Source organism: Morus notabilis, unplaced genomic scaffold, assembly GCF_000414095.1.
Source record: "Morus notabilis unplaced genomic scaffold, ASM41409v2 Scaffold329, whole genome shotgun sequence".
Classification (NCBI taxonomy): Eukaryota; Viridiplantae; Streptophyta; class Magnoliopsida; order Rosales; family Moraceae; genus Morus; species Morus notabilis.
Window position 1 is genome coordinate 1,273,749 of NW_010358084.1, and position 24,425 is coordinate 1,298,173.

At 31.7% G+C, this 24,425-nt stretch overlaps 3 protein-coding genes across 5 annotated transcripts; all 3 read right to left on the reverse strand.

Annotated features, from left to right (window-relative positions):
* Window positions 1–1,942: 1,942 nt before the first annotated feature.
* Window positions 1,943–5,270, reverse strand: LOC21409976 (thermospermine synthase ACAULIS5). Its single transcript, XM_010091820.2, has 10 exons — window positions 5,208–5,270; window positions 4,610–4,676; window positions 4,390–4,484; window positions 4,185–4,287; window positions 4,001–4,089; window positions 3,375–3,531; window positions 3,104–3,179; window positions 2,945–3,003; window positions 2,277–2,413; window positions 1,943–2,024 (listed from the first exon to the last, which is right to left on the reverse strand). Exons 1-10 carry the CDS (start codon window positions 5,264–5,266, stop codon window positions 1,943–1,945), a joined length of 924 nt encoding a protein of 307 aa, XP_010090122.2. The 5' UTR covers window positions 5,267–5,270.
* Window positions 5,271–6,516: 1,246 nt separating this feature from the next.
* Window positions 6,517–9,334, reverse strand: LOC21409977 (40S ribosomal protein S3-3). The gene is made up of 6 exons (XM_024161401.1): window positions 9,210–9,334; window positions 8,947–9,094; window positions 8,683–8,854; window positions 7,240–7,294; window positions 7,018–7,149; window positions 6,517–6,912 (listed from the first exon to the last, which is right to left on the reverse strand). Exons 1-6 carry the CDS (start codon window positions 9,237–9,239, stop codon window positions 6,727–6,729), a joined length of 723 nt encoding a protein of 240 aa, XP_024017169.1. The 5' UTR covers window positions 9,240–9,334; the 3' UTR covers window positions 6,517–6,726.
* Window positions 9,335–18,110: 8,776 nt separating this feature from the next.
* Window positions 18,111–20,243, reverse strand: LOC21409978 (protein ELF4-LIKE 3). Of its 3 annotated transcripts, XM_024161458.1 has the most exons (3): window positions 20,027–20,243; window positions 19,133–19,165; window positions 18,111–18,819 (listed from the first exon to the last, which is right to left on the reverse strand). In XM_024161458.1, exon 3 carries the CDS (start codon window positions 18,760–18,762, stop codon window positions 18,412–18,414), a length of 351 nt encoding a protein of 116 aa, XP_024017226.1. In that variant the 5' UTR covers window positions 18,763–18,819; window positions 19,133–19,165; window positions 20,027–20,243; the 3' UTR covers window positions 18,111–18,411. The 3 variants fall into 3 exon arrangements, with proteins under 3 accessions (XP_024017226.1, XP_010090124.1, XP_024017227.1); XM_010091822.2 differs by lacking the exon at window positions 19,133–19,165; XM_024161459.1 differs by lacking the exon at window positions 20,027–20,243 and having other exon boundaries at window positions 19,073–19,144.
* Window positions 20,244–24,425: the final 4,182 nt, after the last annotated feature.

Below are 24,425 nucleotides of genomic sequence, written 5' to 3' on the forward strand. Positions count from 1 at the left end.
AAAATTTTTTTTCGTAAAATGACTTTTTTTTGGCCCCGTGAACGTTTTTTTTTTTTTTTTTTTTTTGTATAGCAAATATTTTATATATTATTCAATGAGAAATATCTTTTAGTATATCAGATACAATAGGTGGTAGAACATCTTCCAACCACACTATATCGCGAACGTTTTCATAGACAGATTTTTTTTCTTTGTTAGATAAAACTTAGATATATAAAAAGAATCATGCACTCATACTACTAAAGATTGAAATTCAATGTTAATTGATAAGAGGTTTTCTGAATGGCTCAATATATTCTATTGATAAGAGGTTTTCAATATATACATATTCCAAGACTACTATACAGTGAACAAAAATAATAAAACTACCTTTGTTACAACATACCAAAAATATAAAAGATACAGAGAATAATTACAATAAAGGTAAAATATTTGCAGACCCATAATTCACGTTTTTTATTCTTGTTGACTTTTCTTATTAAGCGGGTACCAAAATGGTTTTATCTTATTTTTTTATGAACATACACTAAAAATAATTATTTACACAAAGTCATGTGCTAAGTTATTTGCTTGGCCTAAATTCATTAAGGCCTAAGGCTGAAACCGCACAATCCATACCGTTTAATGTTGGTGTGACTTTACATTTTAACTTCTTCAATTGTGGTTAAAAACATTCCTTTCACCGGACTTATGCTTTTGTCAAAAAAAAAAATTTAGGTATAATCGCGAAAACCACACTGCACTCACCCCTATCTCAAACTAAATGCACGCTTAGAGTTTAGGAATTTATTTTCTAATATCAAGTGTCTTCTTTCTTTTTCCAGGTTATTTGGTTAACTATGATTTTTGTGTTGTTTGATGAACACGCATGGTTTAGCACAACCTGCTCTTTTGATAGAAAAGCCATTGTGCGGATTTTCCATAATCATGAGCACATTTGAATTGGTTTATCCCTACAGCGGAGTTATTCAATTTTTTCGTACTGTATTCAATTTTATTTAAAATTAGTTATCAGCATATACAAATTTCAGTGTTACCCTCCATGTTAATTAATAGGACATTAGGTACGATTAAACGATATGTAGCAACATTCTTTTCCTCCTATTAATGGGACATTAGATATGATTAAACGATATGTAGCAACATTCTTTACCTCCTAAACTTGTTGTGGATTGGCAAAAATTATTGACAACATTATTTTTTTTTTAATGGAAATTAGCATTAGCATTGTAAGTGGGTGGTTTATTGGAATTTTAAAAAATTGCAACATGAGACTTCTCTATGTTAATTTTGTTCCTAGAGTGATCTCCATTGTTATTTTGGGATGATTTACGAAACGAAAATTCAAATTCAAGAGGTGAGTTGCCCCTTCTTACAGTTCAAATTCGAGTGATGAAATATTTATTTTATTGCATTCTCAAAACTCACAAAGATGTCCCTCGACTTTGGTAAAAAAGTCTAGAAAGTATTCCATCTTACAGTTTTTAACACAATAAGCAAAACTGACAATTAGTACGTTAGGGAAATGATATACATATTTGTGCGCCTAAACGCTGAAATTGCAAAATACAACGATAACCTTAAAAAGTTTCAATATTGATGCCAACAATTATGTAAAAGAAAGATATACTTGTGAACCTTAAAAGTTTCGGCATTAGCATGCCATAAATTAGACCATGGCATCTTTTTTTACCTCATAACATGCTAGTAAAGCTATATTGAAAAAAAAAAAAAAAAAAAAAAAAAAAAAAAAAAAAAAAAAAAGAAGAAGAAGATGGTATCTGTTATAATTTATATCATGACGCAAATGAATTTTAAGAGTAGTTGATCTTATTTTTTCATAATCCTTCACTTATATCTATCCATACAATAGTTTAGTAAATTATTTTCTTATATGGAAAATTCCTTTGACAAAGCACACTAAAGCTAGCTTAATTGGATGTTATGCCTTGTCAGACGCCAGTCCATGTCCATGGATGAACCTTGCATTTTCTTCCGTAATAACATGAGTTTCCTCCAAAAGACTGCATAGAGAAATCAACTCGGATTAGATATTCAAAAAAATAATAATAATAATCAAAGAGGGTTCAGAATTAAACAGATAAAAATAACACAAAACAAAGAAAAACAAACTGAAAAAAAAAAATTTAAAAAAAATTAAAAAGTGGATCAAATTCAAATAATTAAGGAGAATTATAGATAAATACAATAATATCATAGCATAATATCTTAGCAATCTCATAGATGTTAAATGTTGCTCTAATATATCAACTCACGATTTCTGAAGAATCTTGTTTAAAACGGTGGATGAAACGATTGAAGCGCCATCTAAATAGTGTAGCTCATCCTTGATCCTTTCTTGTATTCTTTTGTGGAGTTGTCCAACATTCAGCTTCAGTGGTTCGTCTGAAGCCTTAGTGATGAATATTAATAAATTGTGTCATTTACTTCACTAGTCACATATTATTATTAATAGGATGGGCTAGTCAATAATGGTGCTCAACATGAGGAAGGGTGTGTGTCTATATATATATATATATATACACACACATATATATATATATATATATATGTATGTATATATGTATCTTGCTGTTTTAATTATTGGCAATGACATTGTAGATATTTTCATCGTGAGATGAAGGGTGAAAAATATAAAAAAAAAAATGAAAAGAGTAGTGAACTCGCATAACAAATTAAAAGTTATGAAAAGTTCGATTCAGGGGTATTTTTCAAAACTTTTTTAAATCATGGATAATTTATCAAATTAAAAGTTTAACGGATAACTTGCGAATTATGAAAAGTTCGGAAGGAGAGGTGCGCCCAAATACCTTTTTACAAAATGACTTAACATTGAGAATTAGTTCATGAAAATTAACTACTATTGTGTACTCTATTTAATGTTAATAGTAGTGCTATAATGCTTATAGTCCTGGTTACTTACCAAAACCCATCCACAAGAATCTGCGTAGGATGGTACGTGAGCTGTATACGCAATCACATCTGCAATTGAAATGCACAGTTTTCATATAAATGTCGACTTCTGATGAGTAAGAAAAGTAATAATAGGAACTAGAACATGAAAATTAAAGGAGGTGATCACTTTTGAAGACATGTTTTATGGTGTTGTATATTGATGTAAAGATCTGCGTGTGTGAAAGAATTCCCGCTGGACCAGCCTGTAAATTCAAACAATAAAAGAAAGGAAAATTGACTTTGAAAGCTTAAATAGATAATTAAAAAATGCTAGATATATATGAAAGTTATTAACAGCAATTAGAATACAAAGTCAGACCAAGAAGAGACAATATATGATTAAGGAGTAATTAATTAGTTGGTAATGAGATATTATTATTTCAACATAAAGAACTTACTTGTGTGACAAAGATACCGTTGGGGTTGAGCTTAGGCTTTAGCACTCGCTCATAGAAGGATTTCGTGTAAAGTTCATTGCAAGGCCCTCCTTCAAGTGGATCTGCCAAATCTCCTATTATCACGTCAAACTTCTCTTCACTCTTCTCTAACTCATCCCTTCAAGTAACAATGTAAATGACTATTTTTATTGTCTGTTATATGTAATTCCTTCTGATTGTGATTGAACTCCCGTCAAATCCTATTTTGGTCCTTGATTTTAAAAGGTCACAAAATGAGTTCCTCGTCTACTAAATTATGTCAAATCTGTAAAAATCTCACATGAAAAAGGCACAACTCTCTTAACAATCGTGTCCTGTTACTTTAATTACGAAATTAATTTTGACTAAACCGCAAATGGTCCTTACGTGCTTTTTCATCGAGAATTTAACAATCAAATGGATATATGACTAGTTTGGGACAACTTTATAAATCAAAAACTCATTTTATAGACATTTAAAAGCTAGAAACCAAAAATAGAATTTAGCCATTTAATTCAGGTACCAAAATAGAATTTAGCTTCTAGTTTCAACTTGAAGGTCAAATACAATTCAATACACAAATGTTGGCTTAGTCAAAATATACGGACTTGGCATCATTAATTGCAATATGAAGCCTTTCGTCACAAAACGCCTCCTGATTTGCCGTCATTTGTGCACGGCAGAATTGAACCACCACCTGCAAATTGCAACATATAAGTTTTTATCTACTTTTTTTCCTTTTTTTCGGTTATAAAGAGAAATTGCATATCATTGTAGTGATAAGCAATGTACGCTGTCAATGTCACACATGACAACTTTCTGTACATCCTTGTGCTTTAGTGCCTCTCTTGCCGTAGACCCTTCTCCGCCTCCCATTATATAAACAGTTTTTGGACTGAAAAATATTGCTCCAAAAAAGACATGAACATTAGTAATAAAAATATTTTAATTAAAAATTGAAGCAACAAAGATTAGCTGCTAGTGTTGTGTTCCGTACTTGTCATGGATCAAGAGAGCAGGGTGGACCAAGCACTCGTGGTAAACAAACTCGTCTTTTTCAGCACTTTGCATCTTCCCATCAATCAGCAGAACCTAAATATAAAGAAAATAAAATACAATTGAAATATCTCTATATATATAATATCAATAATTATATGTGTGTGTTTGTGTATACACAATAAATATATATATATATATATAGCTAGTTAACTAATCACCTTTCCGAACCGCTTTGTATCCAAAAGAGCTATGTCTTGGAATTCACTCGTTTCTGCATGCAATACACTGCAGCCAAATATTGTGCCATACAAGTTATAAAACATACCAAGTTTTTTTAGCTTTTAGCATTTGTGCCCGTAAATCCTTTTTGTCATTCGGAACAATATTTGTTTTTTTTTTCTTTAGCAATTTAGTCCTTAAATTTTAATAAGTAGCAATAAATTAACTTCGTTTTTTAGTGGTACTTAAATTTGAGAAAAATTTATTTCTAATTTATGGGGAACTAATTTTTAAGGACGAGAGTGCAAAATTGGAGAAGCTTTTGGAGCGCAGGTATTTTACTATTATGTCCAAAATTTTAGATTCCCGTTAACGATATATGGAGTTAATTGCTACTATTTTGTAAATTCAATAAATTGTCAAAAATAAAAAATAAAAAAGAAAGTGTCAAGAATTTCAACGAGTACGTATAAATACTAAAAACAATTTTTTAACTGTATAAACGTAAAATTTGGCCTCTTAACTCAAAAAAAAAAGTGATATCATTACATTTTACTGGAAGAAAAATGATAATACACATGCAATATTGTATTGTACCTATTCAAAGAGAAAGACCATTTGAGATCATCTTTCAAGCTGCTCTTCGAACCACCCATCGTCATGACGATGCTGCGGATGATGATCATGATGATCAGACGTCTCTAATGGGTTCTGATCACCATTAATATAATTCTCTTGTGACTCGTCAGAATCAGGGAATCCATTCGAAGAAATTACATCAATCTGTTCACAGCCAGGAACAATAAGAGGGACGTAGAAAACAGAGAACGCAGCAACCAAAAATCCTCACATTTTTGTATTTTGACAATGGAAGATATATATATATATATATATATATATATATATATGAAAACAGGTCTCGCACTGAGTGCTAAGCAGTATCGCAAAGAGTAGCCGAGTATGGTTGATATATATAATCTGTTCTGTCCAACTTTGGCAGCGTCACCTGCCATCAAAATTGCCAGCTCATCAACAATTCATGCTGCGGGTCCCACGTTCTCATGACACGTGGCGAGCTGTGGATGCATGCAAGATGGTGTGATTGGTCGAGACCCGAGTGTAGGGACTTGACGAGTCAAGAGAATCAAAAAGAGGATAAGGCTTGAGTTTTGTAACGGTGATTTACTCACCATAACCAACGCATTTGACACTTTGACCTTGAGTAGTGATATGAGCGTTTCAAAACTCGTTGTCTATATATATATATATATATATATATATAAAGGATGCATGCATGGAAAGAGTTGCACCAGGACACCAAATTTTCAAAAGAAAGAGGAGCACCATATCCCAACTCTGGTCGGGTGGGATTAAATACGAGTTGCCCCACCTTATGAACCTTAAATGATGGGGCCAACCTCACCCTCACATTACGACTCGTGGGTGTTACGATAGTAAGCACTTTTCAAAGAAAGAAACATAATTTTTTAAGAGTTTATATTAGTTGGCCACGTTTTTTTTTCTTTTCCTTTGTTGCGGCTCCCCTCAACTCCATCCATTTGGCACGTTATTTTTGAGGTAAACTATAATGGTTGAATAGAGTTTTATTTCTATTCATTTTACCGATTTAAATTTAAAATTCATATTTTATTAAAATAAAAAACTCTAAAAACAATCATATTTAATTTTTTTATTAAAATAAAAAAAAAAATTTACATAAAATTACATATCAACTCGAATCAACAAACTAAACAGTCTTAAACTTTAGTCGCCAATAGACCCCAAATTATTTTGTAGGTGACAAGTTGGAGAACTTTTGCCACCATCCGCAATTTTGTTATTGTCGCCAATGTATAAAGAAAAAAAAAAAGAAAAAACCATAGATCGACGAGCAAGTCGGAACACATTACAGACTAACCCAAGGAATGATGATCAACATTAAGGAATAATGAAACAAAAAAGACAATTAATTATAACAAAACTTCAGAAGCGTCTAGGACTTGTAAAAACATTATGCCTTTGTCTTCAGTAACTAACTCCGCATTAAGAAATCAAAATTTCAAGAGACATATAGCGTTGCATCGATAGTTCAAGACATCAAAGAAAGACTTTTCATTCAAGCAACTGGAACTGGGACTGGGAGGTCGATATCGGCGGGCGCCAAAAGAGGAGCTGACCTAAGGTACTCATCTTCCTCTTTGGGAGGGTGGATAGTGACAACATCAGGTAGGGGAGTTGTAGGACCCTGCTTTCCCTTGGGATCCCAGTCAAGCATAATCTTGACCTTGATTCCAAGAACACCCTAGTTGGGGAAAAAAACAAACAAACAAACAATCAGGAAAATGATATATAGCAACTTTTAAAATTTAATGCCGACAACAATTGAAACAGGGAGAATTAAACAAACCTGTCTGAGAAGAACGTGTCTGACAGCAGAGTCAATGTATTCCTTAACTGGCTGACCAGAGGAGATCATGTATCCATCCTTGAATTTCATTGATTTGGCACGCTGTGCCCTGAGCTTTCCACTGACAATAACCTATTTCATCCAAAAATCCATAATAATTCAATTAAAAGAGAGTGTAATATAAACCAGAGATACAAGTTAAAATGCAGCTAAAGAACGTACCTCACAACCCTTGGCTCCACTTTCCATAACAAATCTCAAAACACCATAGCAGGCCCTGAAGGAAGCAATGGGAAACGTTTCAGCCAAACATAGATATCACATGTCAACTAATATACATGAATATGATCTACAACTACAACCAACAGAATCATATAGATGCCGAGTTAACAGTGTCTATGACCTCTCAATCAATAGAATAATAACTCAATATCAACAAGAGATGAAAATAAAATTGAAAACACACATTAAAAACATTAACTTTATTTGATATAATTCTCAGCATGTGCCCTTCCCTTAATAGAAAAGTAAGCAAGCATACAAACATGGTGAAATCCACAGCAACATACAAAGCCAAGTTACAGATTACAACCCGGCAAAATAAAACCATTTGAATTAAGTAGTTTAAGTGTCACAGCCCTGACCAAATGCATTAAAGTAATAGCTTCAATTGGTCAAAGGGTCTAGGGAAGCATGTCAATATCATCATCTTCCTACACAAACATGGTACCAGAATAGCCAATTTGCTTAACAGATGACTGCTCAAACACATCACCATTACAGAGAAGGAGAAGGGAACACGTAAACATCCAGTCCGTGCAAAACAATAAATATATATCAAAGATTACAATAAAATGAGGTTTTTGAAATCATGTCCCCTCCAGAACATTACTTACATGAAAACAATAAGAGCCTGTTTAATTCGCTGATTCGAGTTGAAATGTGACAGCTTTTTATTGTAACAAAAAAGTTAGATGTGACTTTTTGTGAGAGCTTTTACTGTAACAAAACTCGAATCGGTGAAATGAACAGAGTCTCAAATTTCACAAGGATGATGGTAATGGAGGAGCTCTGTTAATCTTGTCATCTTCCGACACAAAGTTGGTAGGGGAACACAAATTTGCTTTATAGATGACATAAATTACAGAACCATAACTCAAAATATAGAAGATTGTAACAACCAACAACCCATCAAATGACCAAAAAGCTATAACTAAACTAAGTTGTAATAAGGCGTCAGAAATCATGACCCCTCCCGAACGATACTACATGAAAACAACAAATTTCACGAGGATAACGGTAAGGGAGAAATTCTGTCAATCTTGTCAACTTCCGACACAAAGTTGGCAGTGAAACACCAATTTGCTTTATAGATGACATAAAATTACAGAACCAAAACTCAAAATAGAGAACAATGTAACGACTAAATTCCAATCAAATTATCAAAAAACTACTATTAAACTACCAGAAGCTGTTTCTGGCGCATAAATCAAAATTAAGAACTATAAAGCACCACACCAACTTACTAGAACTATTTCGGACTTTGGAGCATTCAATCATTATAACAAATCAAATCAGAAGTCAAATTGATATCTTAATCACCCACTGAAAAAATTAAATAAATAAAAACAGAAATGAAAAAAAAAAAAGAACTTGGGATTATACCTACGAACAGCGAGACCACCGAGAAGCTTGTAACGAAGAGACTCTGCCTGAGCAATGGCGCAAAGCCCTCTGTTGTTCACCTTCTCGGCGTAAAGCTCCACGCTGTTCTCTGGGAACTTGAACCTCTTCTGCACAACAGAAGTAAGCTCTCTGATTCTCCTCCCCTTCTCACCTGCAAATTCATCAAATAAACACGTTAATAAAAAACACTCGAAGAAAAAAATCGATCAAAAACAATAAAATACGACGGAATCGGAGACTAACCAAGAACGTTCTGAGTTCTGGTGGCTCTAATTATGATCTCAGTTCTCATGGGCGTAACCCTAACCTCGACGCCGGAGTAACCGTCCTCGGCGAGCTCTCTGGTAAGAACCTCGTTCAGCTCAGCGAAGAACACTCCATCAGCGACGAACTGTAAGCATTCACCAAATTCAACAACATTTAGAAGAAGAAGAAGCGTAAATGAACCATCGAGAAAAAATGAAAAGAGATTTTCTCGGGAAACAAACGGGGGTTAAAGCTATGACCTTTCGCTTTTTGCTCATCTGAGTTGCCATGATTGCGGCGGCGAGAAGCGATGCAGAACTTGCAGAGACGAGATCTGATAAGAGACGAGCTGGTGGCTTAAGGAAGGCGGGTGCTCTGCAAACCCTAGACGTCTCAAGTTAAGGCCTTTGAGGAGAAGAGGATGATTATATGCATTAAGAGGAGAATGATCGGACGGTCGATATTTGTTTAGCATTTAGTCATCGGACGTGGGAGATCTACTCAATTTGTTTTTGCAAAGGGTACGACCCAAAGGACTAAGCCCGTAAGCGAATCTGCCCTGGCCCAATAAGGCCTTTTTAGAGTTGTAAACAAAACGGGCTGGCCTGACAACAAGAATTTGAGCCCAACACCTTAACACTCAGTAGCCGATTTCCAAACCAAATGTCGGGATCTTGGGTCTCTTTAAGATAAAATTGTGTCATGCTACCACTTTTTCTTTTTTGACTAAATGCTACAACTTTTACATGTCTTCACATTTATGCCATAATTTTTTGGGTAATCTTTACACTCAAAGTATATGGATCATAATTTTTATTATTTATTCTTGATTCATAATTTATTTAGTCAAATAATTATACTAATAAAATGGTCTTTATCAAACTCATGCACTTTCAAGAATAAATTCTCTATTTTTTCTAATTTTTTTGTTGTTCGGATTCATATTACGATATGTTGATCTTTAACAAATCTATTTATATAGCACAAAGTCGAAACTTTAGGACGCGTTTAAAACTCATTCCAAAATGATTTTATTTTTTGTATGAAAATAAAAATGAAAACGTTTTCAATCTCAAACAAAAATCATTTTTGAAAATACGTTTGGTAGTTTTATCAAGATATTATTTTCAGTATAAAAAACCCATTAATGTCTCTCTCTACTCGAGAGAGGAGAAAACGAAAATAAAAAATGAAAAACAACTAAAAGTCGTTTTTCATTTCTCTCTCATTTTATACTAAACCAAAAAATCGTTTTCATTTCAATTTTTTGTCTTTATTGCGTCAAATACTGTTTTGAAAACGTTTTTATTTCTTCTTTCTCAAAAAACATAAAAATAAAAACATGATCAATTCCAAACACGACTTTAATATCGCTAGAGATAATTCACAAAATGGCCATTTTTAGACTCCATGTTTAGAATATATTTTTTACGTCACAATATTGTCTAATTGTCCATGTAATGATTATTGTCTAATTGTCCATGTAATGATTATTGTCTAATTGTCCATGTAATGATTATTGAGACAATATTATTATACCCTTTTGTGTGAGTGGTTATAAATCTGCATAACTCGTTTAAAGGGTCGTTATCAAAAGATAAAAATATCACAATTTGTTGGCATTCGTTTTTTCATCCCCTAAAAATGGACGCATGCGTAATTATCTCATATCTCATATTGTTATATACATGTGAAACTACGTCTTTTGATGGCATTCCTAATGGTTGCATCACAGGACCAAGGCCCAAAGTTTTTTTGCTAATCAGCCAAGGCCCAAGTGCACGAATTAAGATTTCTATTTTACTCTTAATTAATAATCTTTTCAGTCAAACAATAAAATTTGTTTGCTAATCATCCAAGGCCCAAAAGTTCGTTCTTATCCCTTAAAAGTGCACATATCAAGTTTTCTACTTTTACTCTTGATTAATAATATTTTTAATCAAATAACTATACCAGTAAAAGAGTATTAATTAAAAATAAAAAATAAAAATTCAGACTTACGCACTCTTAAAAGTATATTATGCAATTTTTTCTTTTTTTTTATTTCATATTTGAGATAAGGAAAAAAAAAAAAAAAAAACAACAACGCCACTCAAGATGGTAAAAAATTATTATTTATGTCACTACACTTAAAAATAAACAATTATCATTTAATTAATAAAAAAAACAAAAAAACATGATGGATAAATACATTGATGGGACAATTATACCGAGACCACATAATGGAAGGCGTATGGGAAGATACCATGATCGCAACTACAGGTCTATGGACCAACCAAGATATGATCGACAAGGAGGGGGACCAATGCCAAATCCGCACCGGAGAAATTCTCCCCGCGGTCATCAAGGTGGACGGATACCGAATCAGCAGCATGGCAATCCCATGCACGGTAAGAAACTACGGACCTACACAAAACTATCCGTCCTAAGAGAACAATGGTTTCTTGGGATAGGGAGAAATAAGAGATACTATGCCAATGAATGCTCATGCTCCTGGCAGTGGGACTCTTTACCAGCCATGAAACTACAACCAATATGAGCAAGGAAACTTTTCGACTCAAGAATAGAGGCAATGGGAGCTATCATATTAGAGGAACTATGCACCATCAACTAATTTAATACATCCTCCGTTAATGCCCTAGTGACCGTTCGATTCTAATTAATGGCATGTCATATCAAAAAAAAAATTTTTTTTTTCAGAATTCGAAAAACTCAAAAGAGAAGTAAAAAAAAAAAATATCGAAAAGACTTGGATAGAAAAATCTTCTTCATTCATTTAGATCCATTATTCTTCGCATTATTCTTTTCATTTTTATCAATCTGTTGTGTGTCAGGAATAAGAGAAACAATATTAGGGATACCCTTCATTTGATCCATATCTTTATTTTCTAATCGAACGACCAAAACATGGTGCTAAATAAGAAACGATAAAAAGTACATGCCGGACTCTTTGGGCTTATTCTTTTAGAGTGTAACTTGAGTGTAGTTTTTGAGTTGAATTTGAGTTATAACTTGAGTTGAAGTTGTAACTTGAATAAAGTTGAATAAATTTGAAACTTAAAAGAACATGAACTTAAATAAAGTTGGAACTCGAGTTATCTTTTTTTAAGTTTTTTAGACAAAAGAACAACCCCTTTATGATTCCACGGATAAATAGCTTGTTTATTTATCGAGTAGGAAGGAGTGGATTTGATGGTTCTAAGATTGATAATTCATGCTCTTTTCTAGGTTGGGAGTTGGGATTTCCAATCTTAGTCTTAATATTAAATAATTATCCTACCCTCCAGGATAATGTTAGATGAAAAGAAAAATAGTGAAAGAATATAATTACAACATATATTTATTTTTATATTATAATAATTATCTTAATTGTTGTTAATTTTATTATAATTATACAATTTACATTTCATTGGAACAAAATAATATATTTGAACTCTTGACACTTTATTTTAATTCTTTTCACTCATTTAGATCAATTTTTACCATATTCTTAATTTAAAAATAATAATTACATATATTTTGTACTATTATTTTATTGTCCAATTATTATAATATTTCTTTTAACTATCATTAACATAATTATAATAAGTATAGGATTTACTTGTTCAAAGTGAAAAGGCAAAATTACATAATTATAATAAGTATAGGATTTACCTGTTCAAAGTGAAAAGGCAAAATTACCAAAAGAGTTGATAAGTAAATTTAGATAGTTAATTATGATTTTAAATTGAAGTAAACATATGAATGAAATTTACAGTAGCTTCGATGGTGAATCTTATAAATAATTTATTTTGAGTATAAATTCTCACTACGAATCATACTCTCTTTGATTAGTGTAAGTAAACACGCTATAAAACTTTACCAGCTGTTTATAAAATAATAATAATAATGATTAAAAAAAAAACTCAAGTCCCTCGTACATCAATCTTTTGTTATTTATAAAAGCTAATTTTAGTGAAATTGGCAATTTCAACCAATCATATAATCCCATTAATACCATAAACTTTAATTAACCTTCCACCTTTGGCGTATATAAATATATATATATATATATTTTTTTTTTTTTCTTTTGAAGCAAATTAGTGTATATAAATATAAGGATTATCCAATACGAAAAGGACATTATCTCAAAGTAGGGTTAGTTGAAATCGGAGTTTATGAACATTAACATCATTGTCACGTTATGGCTAATATTGTTATTAGGCCATAATTAGCCATTTTCAAGCATCTATAGGTGTTTGTTATTATAGTGTGATTAGTGTAATTGGGTCCAACTAATGATGGAGATGCCTATAGCCTATCTATTGGATATCCACCATTATATTTATTATTAAATTAAATATAGGTTGAAAGGGGAAAACTAGACTTTGGGTTACTTTCCAACCTATTTGCTGGAAATTCAAGGAACAAAAGGGAAGAGAGAGAGAATGGGCAAAAAGTAGATTCCCTATCGCACATGTTATTTTTATGGCAATGTTTAGTTTGTCTTGGCTTCTAGCCACTTTGATCATTGCTTTCAACAACAAAAAAAAGCATATCCGATATTGTATTTATTTATTTAAAGTCTAGTGGCTCTAGTACGGTATTATTTTTGTTTGATCCAGCGGAACTCGGCCAAGATTTCTTTTAGCTGTATCTGGGGCCGGTTTAGTCTTCTTGTCCATGCCGGTGTGATTAATTAAAGACTATAAACTATTTCAACTCATTTGGATTTGATTTATAAACTATTTGTATTTTATTATTATTGTTATCATTATCATCATTATTATTATTATTATTATTATTATTTTGAGGAAATTTAACATCATGACAACAAGATTTTAACGCCTAATCAAAAACACAATTTCATATAGCGTTGTAATTAAATTTTGTTAATATCTGAAACTAACCAAAATAACAATCTCGGAGTTGTAAAATTATATAACCAATCTAAATTAAAAAAAAAAAAAAAAAAAAAAAAAAAAAGGAAAGCACCTTGTTCTTTTTTAAAAAAATAAAAAAAATACCGAAACTAAGTAGTAGTATATTATGTTCTCAAAGTGTCTATTTATGTTTCCGGAAACCTTACATAAGGAATGAAAGTCCAAAAGGAAGCACCTGGTTTTGTTGTAATTATTGACAATGTATTACGTTCTGCGCCTTTTTTTTTTTTAATTAAAATTAGAATGTTTCACAAAAGTCGTTAAATCATCAATGTCCGTTTTAATTAATTCTTAAAACTTCCTTTTCCCAATTCGAGGCAAATAATTGACTTTAAAACAACTATTGCTAATTTGCTTTATAAGTCAATTGTGTGTTAATTGCTCCAAGTTAAAATTGTTTGATCTGTTGAAATGTGAATACCGAATAGTCACATAAGAAACGTATTTCACAGCTCAAGCCTCAAGAGAATCTTTGTTTCATATACTTAAAAAAAAAAAAAAAAAAACCACTTACAAAATATGGTTATTTCAAATAATTAACTACCATATTTTAAAACTAATGAGTGTCCACTTTTAAAAGTTGTTACACTTTTTTTTTCTTTGAGCGTTTCATTCGAATTTACTGGTGGATTTGATTGTTTCCCAGCATCGTGGTTTTTTTTTTTTTTTTTTTTGTAGTTTGTGTGAGTATTCAAGTCGTTAGAATGTATTATCTCATTCTTAAAAAAAAAAAACAAAACAAAAAAAACTGAAAAATGAGATAGGAGAAACAATATCAGTGATATATTAATATTCTTTTTGTCATTAACAATTCATTGAACGCAAATGCTTGGAGGGCGATTCATTAAAATGTTTCAATGGTGGGTGAAGAATGATTTTGAAGTGGATTTTGGGACGCAAGTTCTTCAGTCAAGTCAAGCATGGAATTACCTAACAACATGATATTACTCCCCATATATATATATATATAGTTTTCTTTGAAAGAGACTCTTGTGCCCATATTTTAGTTAAAACGTCTTCTTTCTTTGTCCAAAACAATGGACTAGACTTGGACACTAGGTCTAACCCACTTTCTACCTCCGGTTCCTCCCAACTTCCCTTTCAATATACAGTAATTCTATTAAATGCTTCAAAGTATAACCTATATATAGTTTCATTTTACTCTCATAATAAACCTAAAAGCCCTTTCACTCCACCAAAACAGTTATCTTCTCAGCTAAATTTGATCAATAATGCTCAGCACTGCTTGTTTTTAAACTAGCAACATTCTATTTTACTGCATGTTTGGACTAAGAATTTAGTGGTTTATAGTTTTTTTCTTTTATTTTCTTTTTTTATTAGGCAGTGGTTACTAGCCATTTAGCTTAGTAGGGTCATAACTCTAGACAAACCGCGCTTCTCTTTTTTTTCTCTCTCTTTTCCTTTTTTGTTAAAAGGAGATAAACGATCTGAAAAGAAAAGACAGTGTATTTAGATGATTCTAAGAAAATAGTGACATAATACTCACTTACGAAATAAATTATCTATTTATCAAGTTCATTGCGCTTGTTGAGCTAACTTGAATCATAATTTTATAAAGAAAACCAAGCCGCTTTTTACCACTTCACGATCAAATGAACAGTGTGGAGGCAAAACATGCTACATTCACATTGAAAAATGCTATCATCAATCTCTTTGTTACTCTTTTTATCACTCTCTAATTTCTCCTTTTGCCACTTGTCTTTTAATTTTTCCATAAAAATGTAACAAAACTCTAAACCATATTTTTACTATTTATTACAAACATGTAATCAAATAACAAGTTTTTCGTTTAGCAAAAAAGAGAAAGAAGCTCTCAACTATAGTAAACTACTTTTTTTTTTTTATTGTTTAAGTTAAATGGTTGTTTCTCTTTTCAAAAGAAAAAATAGAGAAGAAAATCCAAAAAAAATTGGTCGATAAAAATTAAGTTCGTCATATGTTCTTTTTTTAAGGACAAAAAAATTGTTATTTTGATTCTTCTCTTTATCTAGTTAACATTTTTCAAGTATTAGATGATGTAAGTTATTGTAGATATCGTTCAGTCTGAAAATTTTAATTTTTTAAATTTATTTAGTTGCAAAAACAATAATTATTCAATTTATGAGGGAAAAAATTTAAAAGGAAAGCTTAGATTTTTTAACGAGGTTAGAAAATTTTAACTATAAAATAAATTAAAAATGGTAAGAAAATGGGTATTGGGGAGCACTAGTGTTACTTTTATTAGCCTTTAATGAATTAACTCTTATTGATAAAAAAATGTACAGCAATAAAAGAATGGCATTATAATTTATAAATAAATGACAAATAAAAGGACAAATTTTGTTTTTATTTGTTCTTTAAAAATGGAGAGACAGGTACTAAGTGGATTCATTTTACGGATTCAAGTTTTCAATTTGAGCTGAGATGTGACATTTTCTGAGAACTTTTTACTGTAGCAAAAAAAGTTAGATGTGACATTTTCTGAGAGCTTTTTACTGTAAAAATCTAAAACTGAAAACTCAAATCGGTGAAGTGAACGAGGCCAAAGAGATTGATCCTAATTTCTTATTTCTCAAGATTATTCCTTAATTCTTTTCTTCCTCTCTCAATCTTTTTTCTTTTTTCTTTTTCTTTAAATTTTTTTTTGGGCTGGAAATGACTTCATTGTATGGAAATTTGTAGATGAAGTATCGCCCTCACCACACATTTTTCAAAATCTAATAAACAAGCCATTTCCAGGAATCAAACCCCATGTGGGCCATCTCCTCCTAATATCAGGAAAATTAGGTTGTACATACAAAGGGGCCCACCAACAAGGACATCTACTCAATCAGAGCAAGAGAGAGGAGATGTTGAGGAATCATCAACTTGAAGCTAGTCGTAAAGGACATTTATTGCATAAAAGGCATAAGAAATTCAAAAAAGAAAAAGAAAATAATAAAATTAAAATAAGAAGGGACTTTTTTTTCAGTGAGATTTTCTTATTTAGAATTAATTTTTTTTACCGTCAAATTTAATTAACATCACATTAAATTAAAAAAATATAAAAAATAAGCATTTTGTAATATAAATTTAACAAATGAAAAGATGACGTTTGGTTGGAGGATTCAAATTATGTGATTCGAATTATTTTTTATTTATGTATATTTTTTATGAGAAAAAATACTGTAACGAATCACAAATTATAATTCAAATCAAAAAATGAATCCATCTATCAAACATCCTAAGAGAAAAATCTCCGATGAAAAAAAGGAGAAGAAAAGAACCTTAACAGAGGGAAGGGGATAAGCATGGAGAAGTTGAGTTCCATCCCAAAAAGAGAACCTTTTGGGTCCCTTGTCATGTTGTTGGGGGTCACTGTTTATACATATCTGTCTGTCTCTAGAAACTGTAGTGCTTGTTTTTAAAAGTAAAACTACCTATGGAATACTTGTTGTTATATAATTTATTTTATTATTACGTGCCAGTACCATCAAATGGATTGTCATTGGTTAGAAACAAATATAAAAAATGGTCAAAAGCTCATCAACTTATCTGAGATTCTGTTCTTGTGGTGGCCTGTGATTGGGAAGCCAAAAAAAAAAAATTATCTCCAAAAGCTGCTCTCACCAATTATTTCAGAGCATCTTTCACTCTTCACAGAGTTGTATGTATCTACGTATGTATAATGTATATGCACTGTATGAATATGTTCACTTCTTCAAAAACAGTCACCTTAAAAAAAAAAAAAAAAAAAAAAAACACACACACACACACACACAAGAAGATCATGAACAGTGATTTATATCAGCTGAAAATAATAGTGAAAAAGTAGGGAGTATTTAATGCTTCCTTGGAGGGGCCTGAAAACAGCATCTTCACTTCTTCAAAGATTTTTTTTTTTATACTCAAATTGAATTATATATATTGAAAAAAAAAAAAAAAAAAAAAAAAACTCTTCACTTGATGAGGTTGAAAACTGCAAAACTAAAGGGCATTGTGGAGTTTGCACCAAAAAGTAAATAATGATCTTTAATGAAAAAGAGATTGGTAGACCCATATCTGATTTCAGTCCCTTTAAGAAACCAAAAAGTTAAAAAAAAGTTCTAAAACTTTTTTTTTTTTTTTCCTTTAAGGAAAGCAAGAAATCCTTTATGAATTTATGACAACGAGATTATACTAAATTCTCTGTAAAGTTTCATAAGCAGATCATAGATTCAAGACAACTGAATTACATATCAGAACACAATCACATGTCTCAAACACTCCAAATATTGATTTTTTTTTTCCCTCCTCTTAAAATTAGATCCATAGTTACACAATATATATATAGTTACAACGAACTGGGAATAATACCGTACAATTATTTTGTTCTAATAAATGTAAGGACAAAGTGAGTGAGCTAGTAATAGTAGTTGTAGCAACAACAGTCACTGATAACAATAAAAGAGTTACAGAATAATTATCTAATCACTTTTTTTGAACCATTGATCTCAACAGCAATAATATCGTTGAATTCCTTTCCAAAAACAAATTGTAGAAAATCAAATTCATCTTCTAATTAAAGCGGCCGATTCCGTTTAAGACCGGCCGCTTTGGCATCGGATTTGAGAGCTCCACTCGAGTCGCCTTCGGAAGAAGCGTCCATGGATTTGGTGAAGGAAGATGAGAGATCAGAGTAAAGGTCAACAACCCTTCTGATATTGTTGTTGAGTTCTCTGATGAGACCCACATTTCTGCTGAGATTGTCAGGAATTTTGGACTCATGGTTTTGGTTTATCTGGTTTATCAGCAATCTGTTCTGATCCAAGATGTTCTGGACTTGAACAAAGTTCTTCTGAAATGTCTGCAATATTTTCCCGTCAATCTGTGTAGTACCATTTCGAAGCCCAGAAAATGTATCGCCTTCCATTGTTTTCTATTTTTCTTTTTTTTTTTATCAGAATTCTATCAAATCAGAAAAATCTCCCTGCAACACAAAAAGAAAAAGAGGGTGAAGAAGAAGAAGAAGAAAAAAAAGATGATGAAATGATCATTATCAGGAGATCATTTTAATATACATTCCATGATATCATTAAAATGAAATATTTTATAAAAAAGTTTTTTAAATAAAAATAAACAAACAGATGAAGGAACACCCGTAATCATATCTTCTTATCTGCACATGCTTACATCAACTAAAAGCTTTAACCCACCCAGACAAAAACATGAACCAAACAAACCCTTTGAATTGTTTAAGGCATAGGTGCATATGAGACAAGTTTTGTGGTAGGAATCATGACCTCCATTTGTTGCTCTTAAAAAAAAAAAAGGATCTGAAAACAAAAAAAAAAAAAAAAATTGTTATAGCTAGTTATTATTGTTGGTACTAATAATAATTACTATTATCGTTGATATTATTAATATTTTCGTTACTATTATTGATGATTATGATGAGATGTGAAAAAGCAAGTCCCATTTCCATAAAAGGGAACCTTTTTTAATGTACTCAGAAAATACCCACCTAAAGGCTAAAGCTCAGAGTTCTAAAGAAGAATCTCAAAGACCCAAAAAAAAAAAAAAAAAAAAAGGGAAAAAAAATTCAGTCAATGATGCAGAGAAGATCAGAGACATTAGGGTACTGCTGCAGAGACAGCATTATTAATCTTTACAAGCAAAAATACAAAATAATTATAGTAGTAGAAGTAGAAAAATAATAAAAATCCAATTAGAATTCAATTGTAAAAATGGGCGTTTTCTCATCTTATCTTAAAAATAAGAAAAAAAATGGAAAATCGAAATATGCTTTTCTAACTTTCAAAATTCAGAAACAGCACAAAACAAGGATCGAATGGGGGAATTCAAACGTTAAAAACCGTACATGAAAGCTTCCCATTTAAGAAGAATAAATTATTGAAGTAAAAAACAAATTAAAAAAAAACCTCATTGAACAATTTTTTTTAAATGAAAAAACAAAGCCCATGTGAAAATACTAAAAGAAGATCCAAACCCACCAAAATCACAGAAGAACAAGAAGAAGCAGAAACAAGGAAGCTGATAAGATCAATGTCTTTGACAAACATAATTAAACAAGCAAACAAAAAACGAACCAACGACTGAAGAAAAAAGAGAAAAGAAAAAGATATTTATTTTATTTTTTATTCATACACGCAAATATTAAATTTGTATATTCGTACCTTGAAAATCTGAAACATTACATTCTGGGACTGGAAGAGACACGGATTGGAAAGGAGTTCCCGAGGAACAGCGGAAAAACAAATAAGGAAGATCGGCGATTGAACCGAATCCTCGGAACAGAAGAAAACAGACCTATCTCTCTCTAGATTCTGAGAATTTTAAGAGAAAGAGTTTTAGAGAGAGAGAGATAGATGGTAGAGAGAGAAAGAAAGAGAGAATATGTAGATTTGACAGTCACACTCGGACCCCTTCCAGTGTATTTGTGTGCGTCTATTCTATTCAACATTAATTTATTTAATATTTATCCACCTGTCTTTGTTATTTCTCGTATTTCTTTTTCTTATCATTTTTGAGTTTTTTTATTTATAAACATTGTGTTAGAATACGTTAAAAAATAAATAAATTTTCGAATAAAACACAATTTTGAACTACAAGATTAAATTGAAATTATAATTTTAAAAAAAAATCTGATCATTCAGAACTGTGTTTATAGATAATATGGAAATTCTGCTTTTTTTTAAAAAAAAAAATTCTGTCTTCTTTGATTTGGTTGAGGATTTTCTGTTGTGTATTGGCTCAGATCCTAACTATGGCTTAAATAATTGGGGCCTTTGATGTCCACGTGGTTATTGATCAATCTTTCAATGACTGCCATGATGTGGGACCCCACTCCTTAGGATATCTTGGAATGTTACTATGTAAAGGTTTACAAGACAATCTTTTTTATTTTATTTTATTTTTTTCATTTGATATTTCCTCAATAGTTTCTCAGTAATTTCTTGTATTACCTTTTTTATTGGGGGAAAGAGATTTCGGCAAAGGGCTTTAATTCTGTCTCATGGGTCTCTTTCTGTCTTTTGCTCTTTGTTTTTATTGTTAATTGGTTTCATACCCAGTTGTCAAAATTGTACAATAATTGGAATTTTACGAAAATTTTTTCAGCCTTTTAATCTTTGTTTTTTGTGAATTCAAAGAGGTCATTATAAATCTAACAAATATTTTTAGGTTTGGATTCTTTTTGTCAAACTCTTATCTCCTAAATGGGCATATCAAACAATATCTGTCAACCTTATTACTTGTTTTTTTGTTAAGTTTGTTAGAACAATGCTCAACTTGATGTCATCGGATTGTCCCTTCAGATTGGGTGGCTTTAATGTGATTGATTTTAGTATTCTTTAACTCGAAATTTACCCCTAAACTAGGATTTGCTTCTACAAAAGAAAAGAATCAAACTATTTCTTTCAAAGCAAAGTGACACGGTCAATAGTTCTCGATCTTATATGCAAGCATGACAATTGTTTAATTACTTCAAAGATTTTAACGAGTAACGACACTCATTTATTTGATATCTTGGTGCAATTCCAATATCTATTTTCATATTTTCAAAATATTTTTATTGAATAAGTTTTATAATATATCAAAGAGTTAAATTAACGAAAGGTCGCCGGAGTTTTTTTTTATAATTTTTTTAATTAGTCTATGTGTAAGAAGTTATATATTAATTTAGTCCCCAAAATACTAAAAATTTATACGAAGTTAATCCCTCTATTTTAAACCTCATTCTATATTTTTCTTAAAACATTTTTCTTTTTTTCAAGTCAAAGTTAAGTAGCATGTTTGATAATTTATTTTTATTTTATGGTTTTTGTTGGGACCCTGTAGATTTGGTGGGTACGATGTGTACAAGGTATACACGTGCAAGTACTAGATTCGGTAGTATCGGGACTGACGCGGATGAACCACATAGCGTTTACATATGAGCTTGTATGGTAAGACCTTTAACAGAGAAGAATTGATCGGTTAGGCCCAAAGTATACCAAAGAAAAATGATTTAAGGGCCTACTTTGTCGCCACCTTACCAAGACGCAAACTTACACATAGGAGGACTTCTAATACAGTCATGGAGATCGCATGGACGAAGTACGGTAGGCGGAGTAACTAGACGGTTGATAGATATTTGACTCTGAGAGTGTGGATAAGACTTATTTAGAGAAGTGCTCCGAGGACAAGTGCAGGTTGCCTCCGGAGTGGATGTATGACTTGATTGGTATGGATAAAGTTATTTGGGAGAGTTGGTGAATTATCACTCTAAAGGAACGCATGTCGCTCCATAAGCAAGTTTTACGGACTTTCAACAGAGGAGGCAAAGTCCACTTCAGAGGAACACATGTTGCTCTAAGAGCATATGTCAGCATATGATGTTTTACGACTTTCCGGAAGTGTGCTCTGGAGCAGCGGAGTCCAGCCACATAGGCGGATTTTCAGACTCCTGGAGAAACCTCAAAAACTTCGAATGTAGGTTGTAGATGAGTTTGGATGGATCAAACAAAGTGTTTTGATACTTTTTTATGATGAACGCTCAAGATTTGGGCAGAGTTTCAGAACTCACTCGAAGATCTTCGAGCCCGTAGAGCACAAGCTTGAAGAACTTAAGCCTTTAGCACAAAAGACTTGAACTCTCAGAAGAGAATCAGTCAGAGTTTTGGCTAAGAAAGAAACCTTCTCAGATGGTCTAATATATGAATGGTCTGAGTGTTGTTATGAAGTGATGGTGAAAGGGGTATTTATAAGAGGAGGTTGGGAAATTTTGGCGGTTGCTCTGGAATCGTACAATCACGCATTGCCAGAGGCTTAAATAAATTATTTCCCTCCGGAGCACCTGCATTAGGTGGCTTTCCTCTTTGACAAAAAATGGCCCGAAAATGGGTATATTTGGAGACTAAGGGTTCGTTTGGTTGGAGGATTCAAACAATGTGATTCGAACCATTTTCGATTTACGTGTATTTTTTGTGAGAGAAAATACTGTAGCGAACTACGAATCATGATTCGAATCAGGGAACGAATCCCTCTACCAAACGCCCCCTAAATCTAAAATTCTTATTGACATAAGACATTCCCTAAGTCTAAAAATTATGAAGTGTTTGACTGAATCTGGTGCTTCGAGGGCGCTTTTATTTTCAGAGGTATGAACACATGTTTATTTTTTTTTTATTATTTTATCAGCGTCAATAACAGGAAGTTGGTGATTCTTCTTTTTCTTCTTTCATTTGGCGGATTAAGGCTCGGAAGATCTATAGCTTCGGATCCGAAGCTAACCAGATACCCGAACCTACTGATTTTCGCTCCCCTGCTTCTTCTCAGTGGCTCTCTGCAGCTGCACAGCTGCAATTCTTTTTCCCTAAGCTGTGGGCCCCACTTACTATCACGCCTCCGCACTACTTAAATAAACACTTGTATTAAACCTCCAACGAAAAAATAATACAAAAAAATTAATGTTAAATAAAAAAATAAAAAATTTTAAAAATAAGGCTACAATATAAATTAAAAATTAGAATGAGTGAGGTGAACGAGACTTAGGAGACGTTTGGTTTATGTATTAAAATAATAAGATTAGAATTATTTTTGATTTTCGTGTATTTTTTGTGAGAGAAAACATTGTAGTGAATCATGAACCATGATTCGAATCAGGATACGAATCCTCTTACCAAACGTCACCTTAAAAGATGTTTGGTTGGAGGATTCAAATCATGATTTGAATCATAATTTATGGTTCGTTATAATATTTTTTCTCAAAAAAAATACACGTAAATTAAAAATGATTTTTATCATATGAATCTAATCTATGAACCAAACGTCTCATTAAAATGGCGTTTGGTTCATGAATTCAAACTATGTTATTAGAATCATTTTCGATTTACATTTATTTTTTATGAGAGAAAATATGCAACAAATCATGAATCATGATTCAAATCAGAGAACGAATCTAAGTACCAAACGGACTCAATAATAGAGTATTTTCTGGACACGCTATCCAACGCTGATGCTTTTGTTTTTCTGACGGTACTTTCGGACACTACAACTCAACACACTTTTTTTTTTTTTTTTTCTGGCTTGAACTCAACACACCACTCGAGCCACTTCTCTCTCTCCCATCATATTTAACACTGCTCCCCCCACGCTGTAGACTTTCGCTCCCTTTTTTAGTTTTTTTGTCCTCTTTTCTTCTTTTTTTTTTGTTATTAAAAAATAGAAAATAATAATAGCAAACAACCATAAGGGTCCATATTAAGCTAATTAAAAAGTAACCATTAGTTCTTATTGTAAAATAGTAAAAATAACCCTGAGTTCCGCAACATTTAGAGATAAGAATAAACATTGACTTATAAGAACATTAAATCACTCGCTTAACAAGTTGATTATTTAAGATGAAATTTTAAATTTTAAAAAAGTCTAATTTCCATCACTTATAATAATATTAATAGCATTTATGTTTATGTTATATATATATATATGGAAGAGTAAACTTGTGTCCTTTTATTTTATATGACCTATTAGTTATAGTTTGTTTATGAAATTTAAATGCGTCTACATTTTTTTTTTTTTTTTGTAGATGATTTT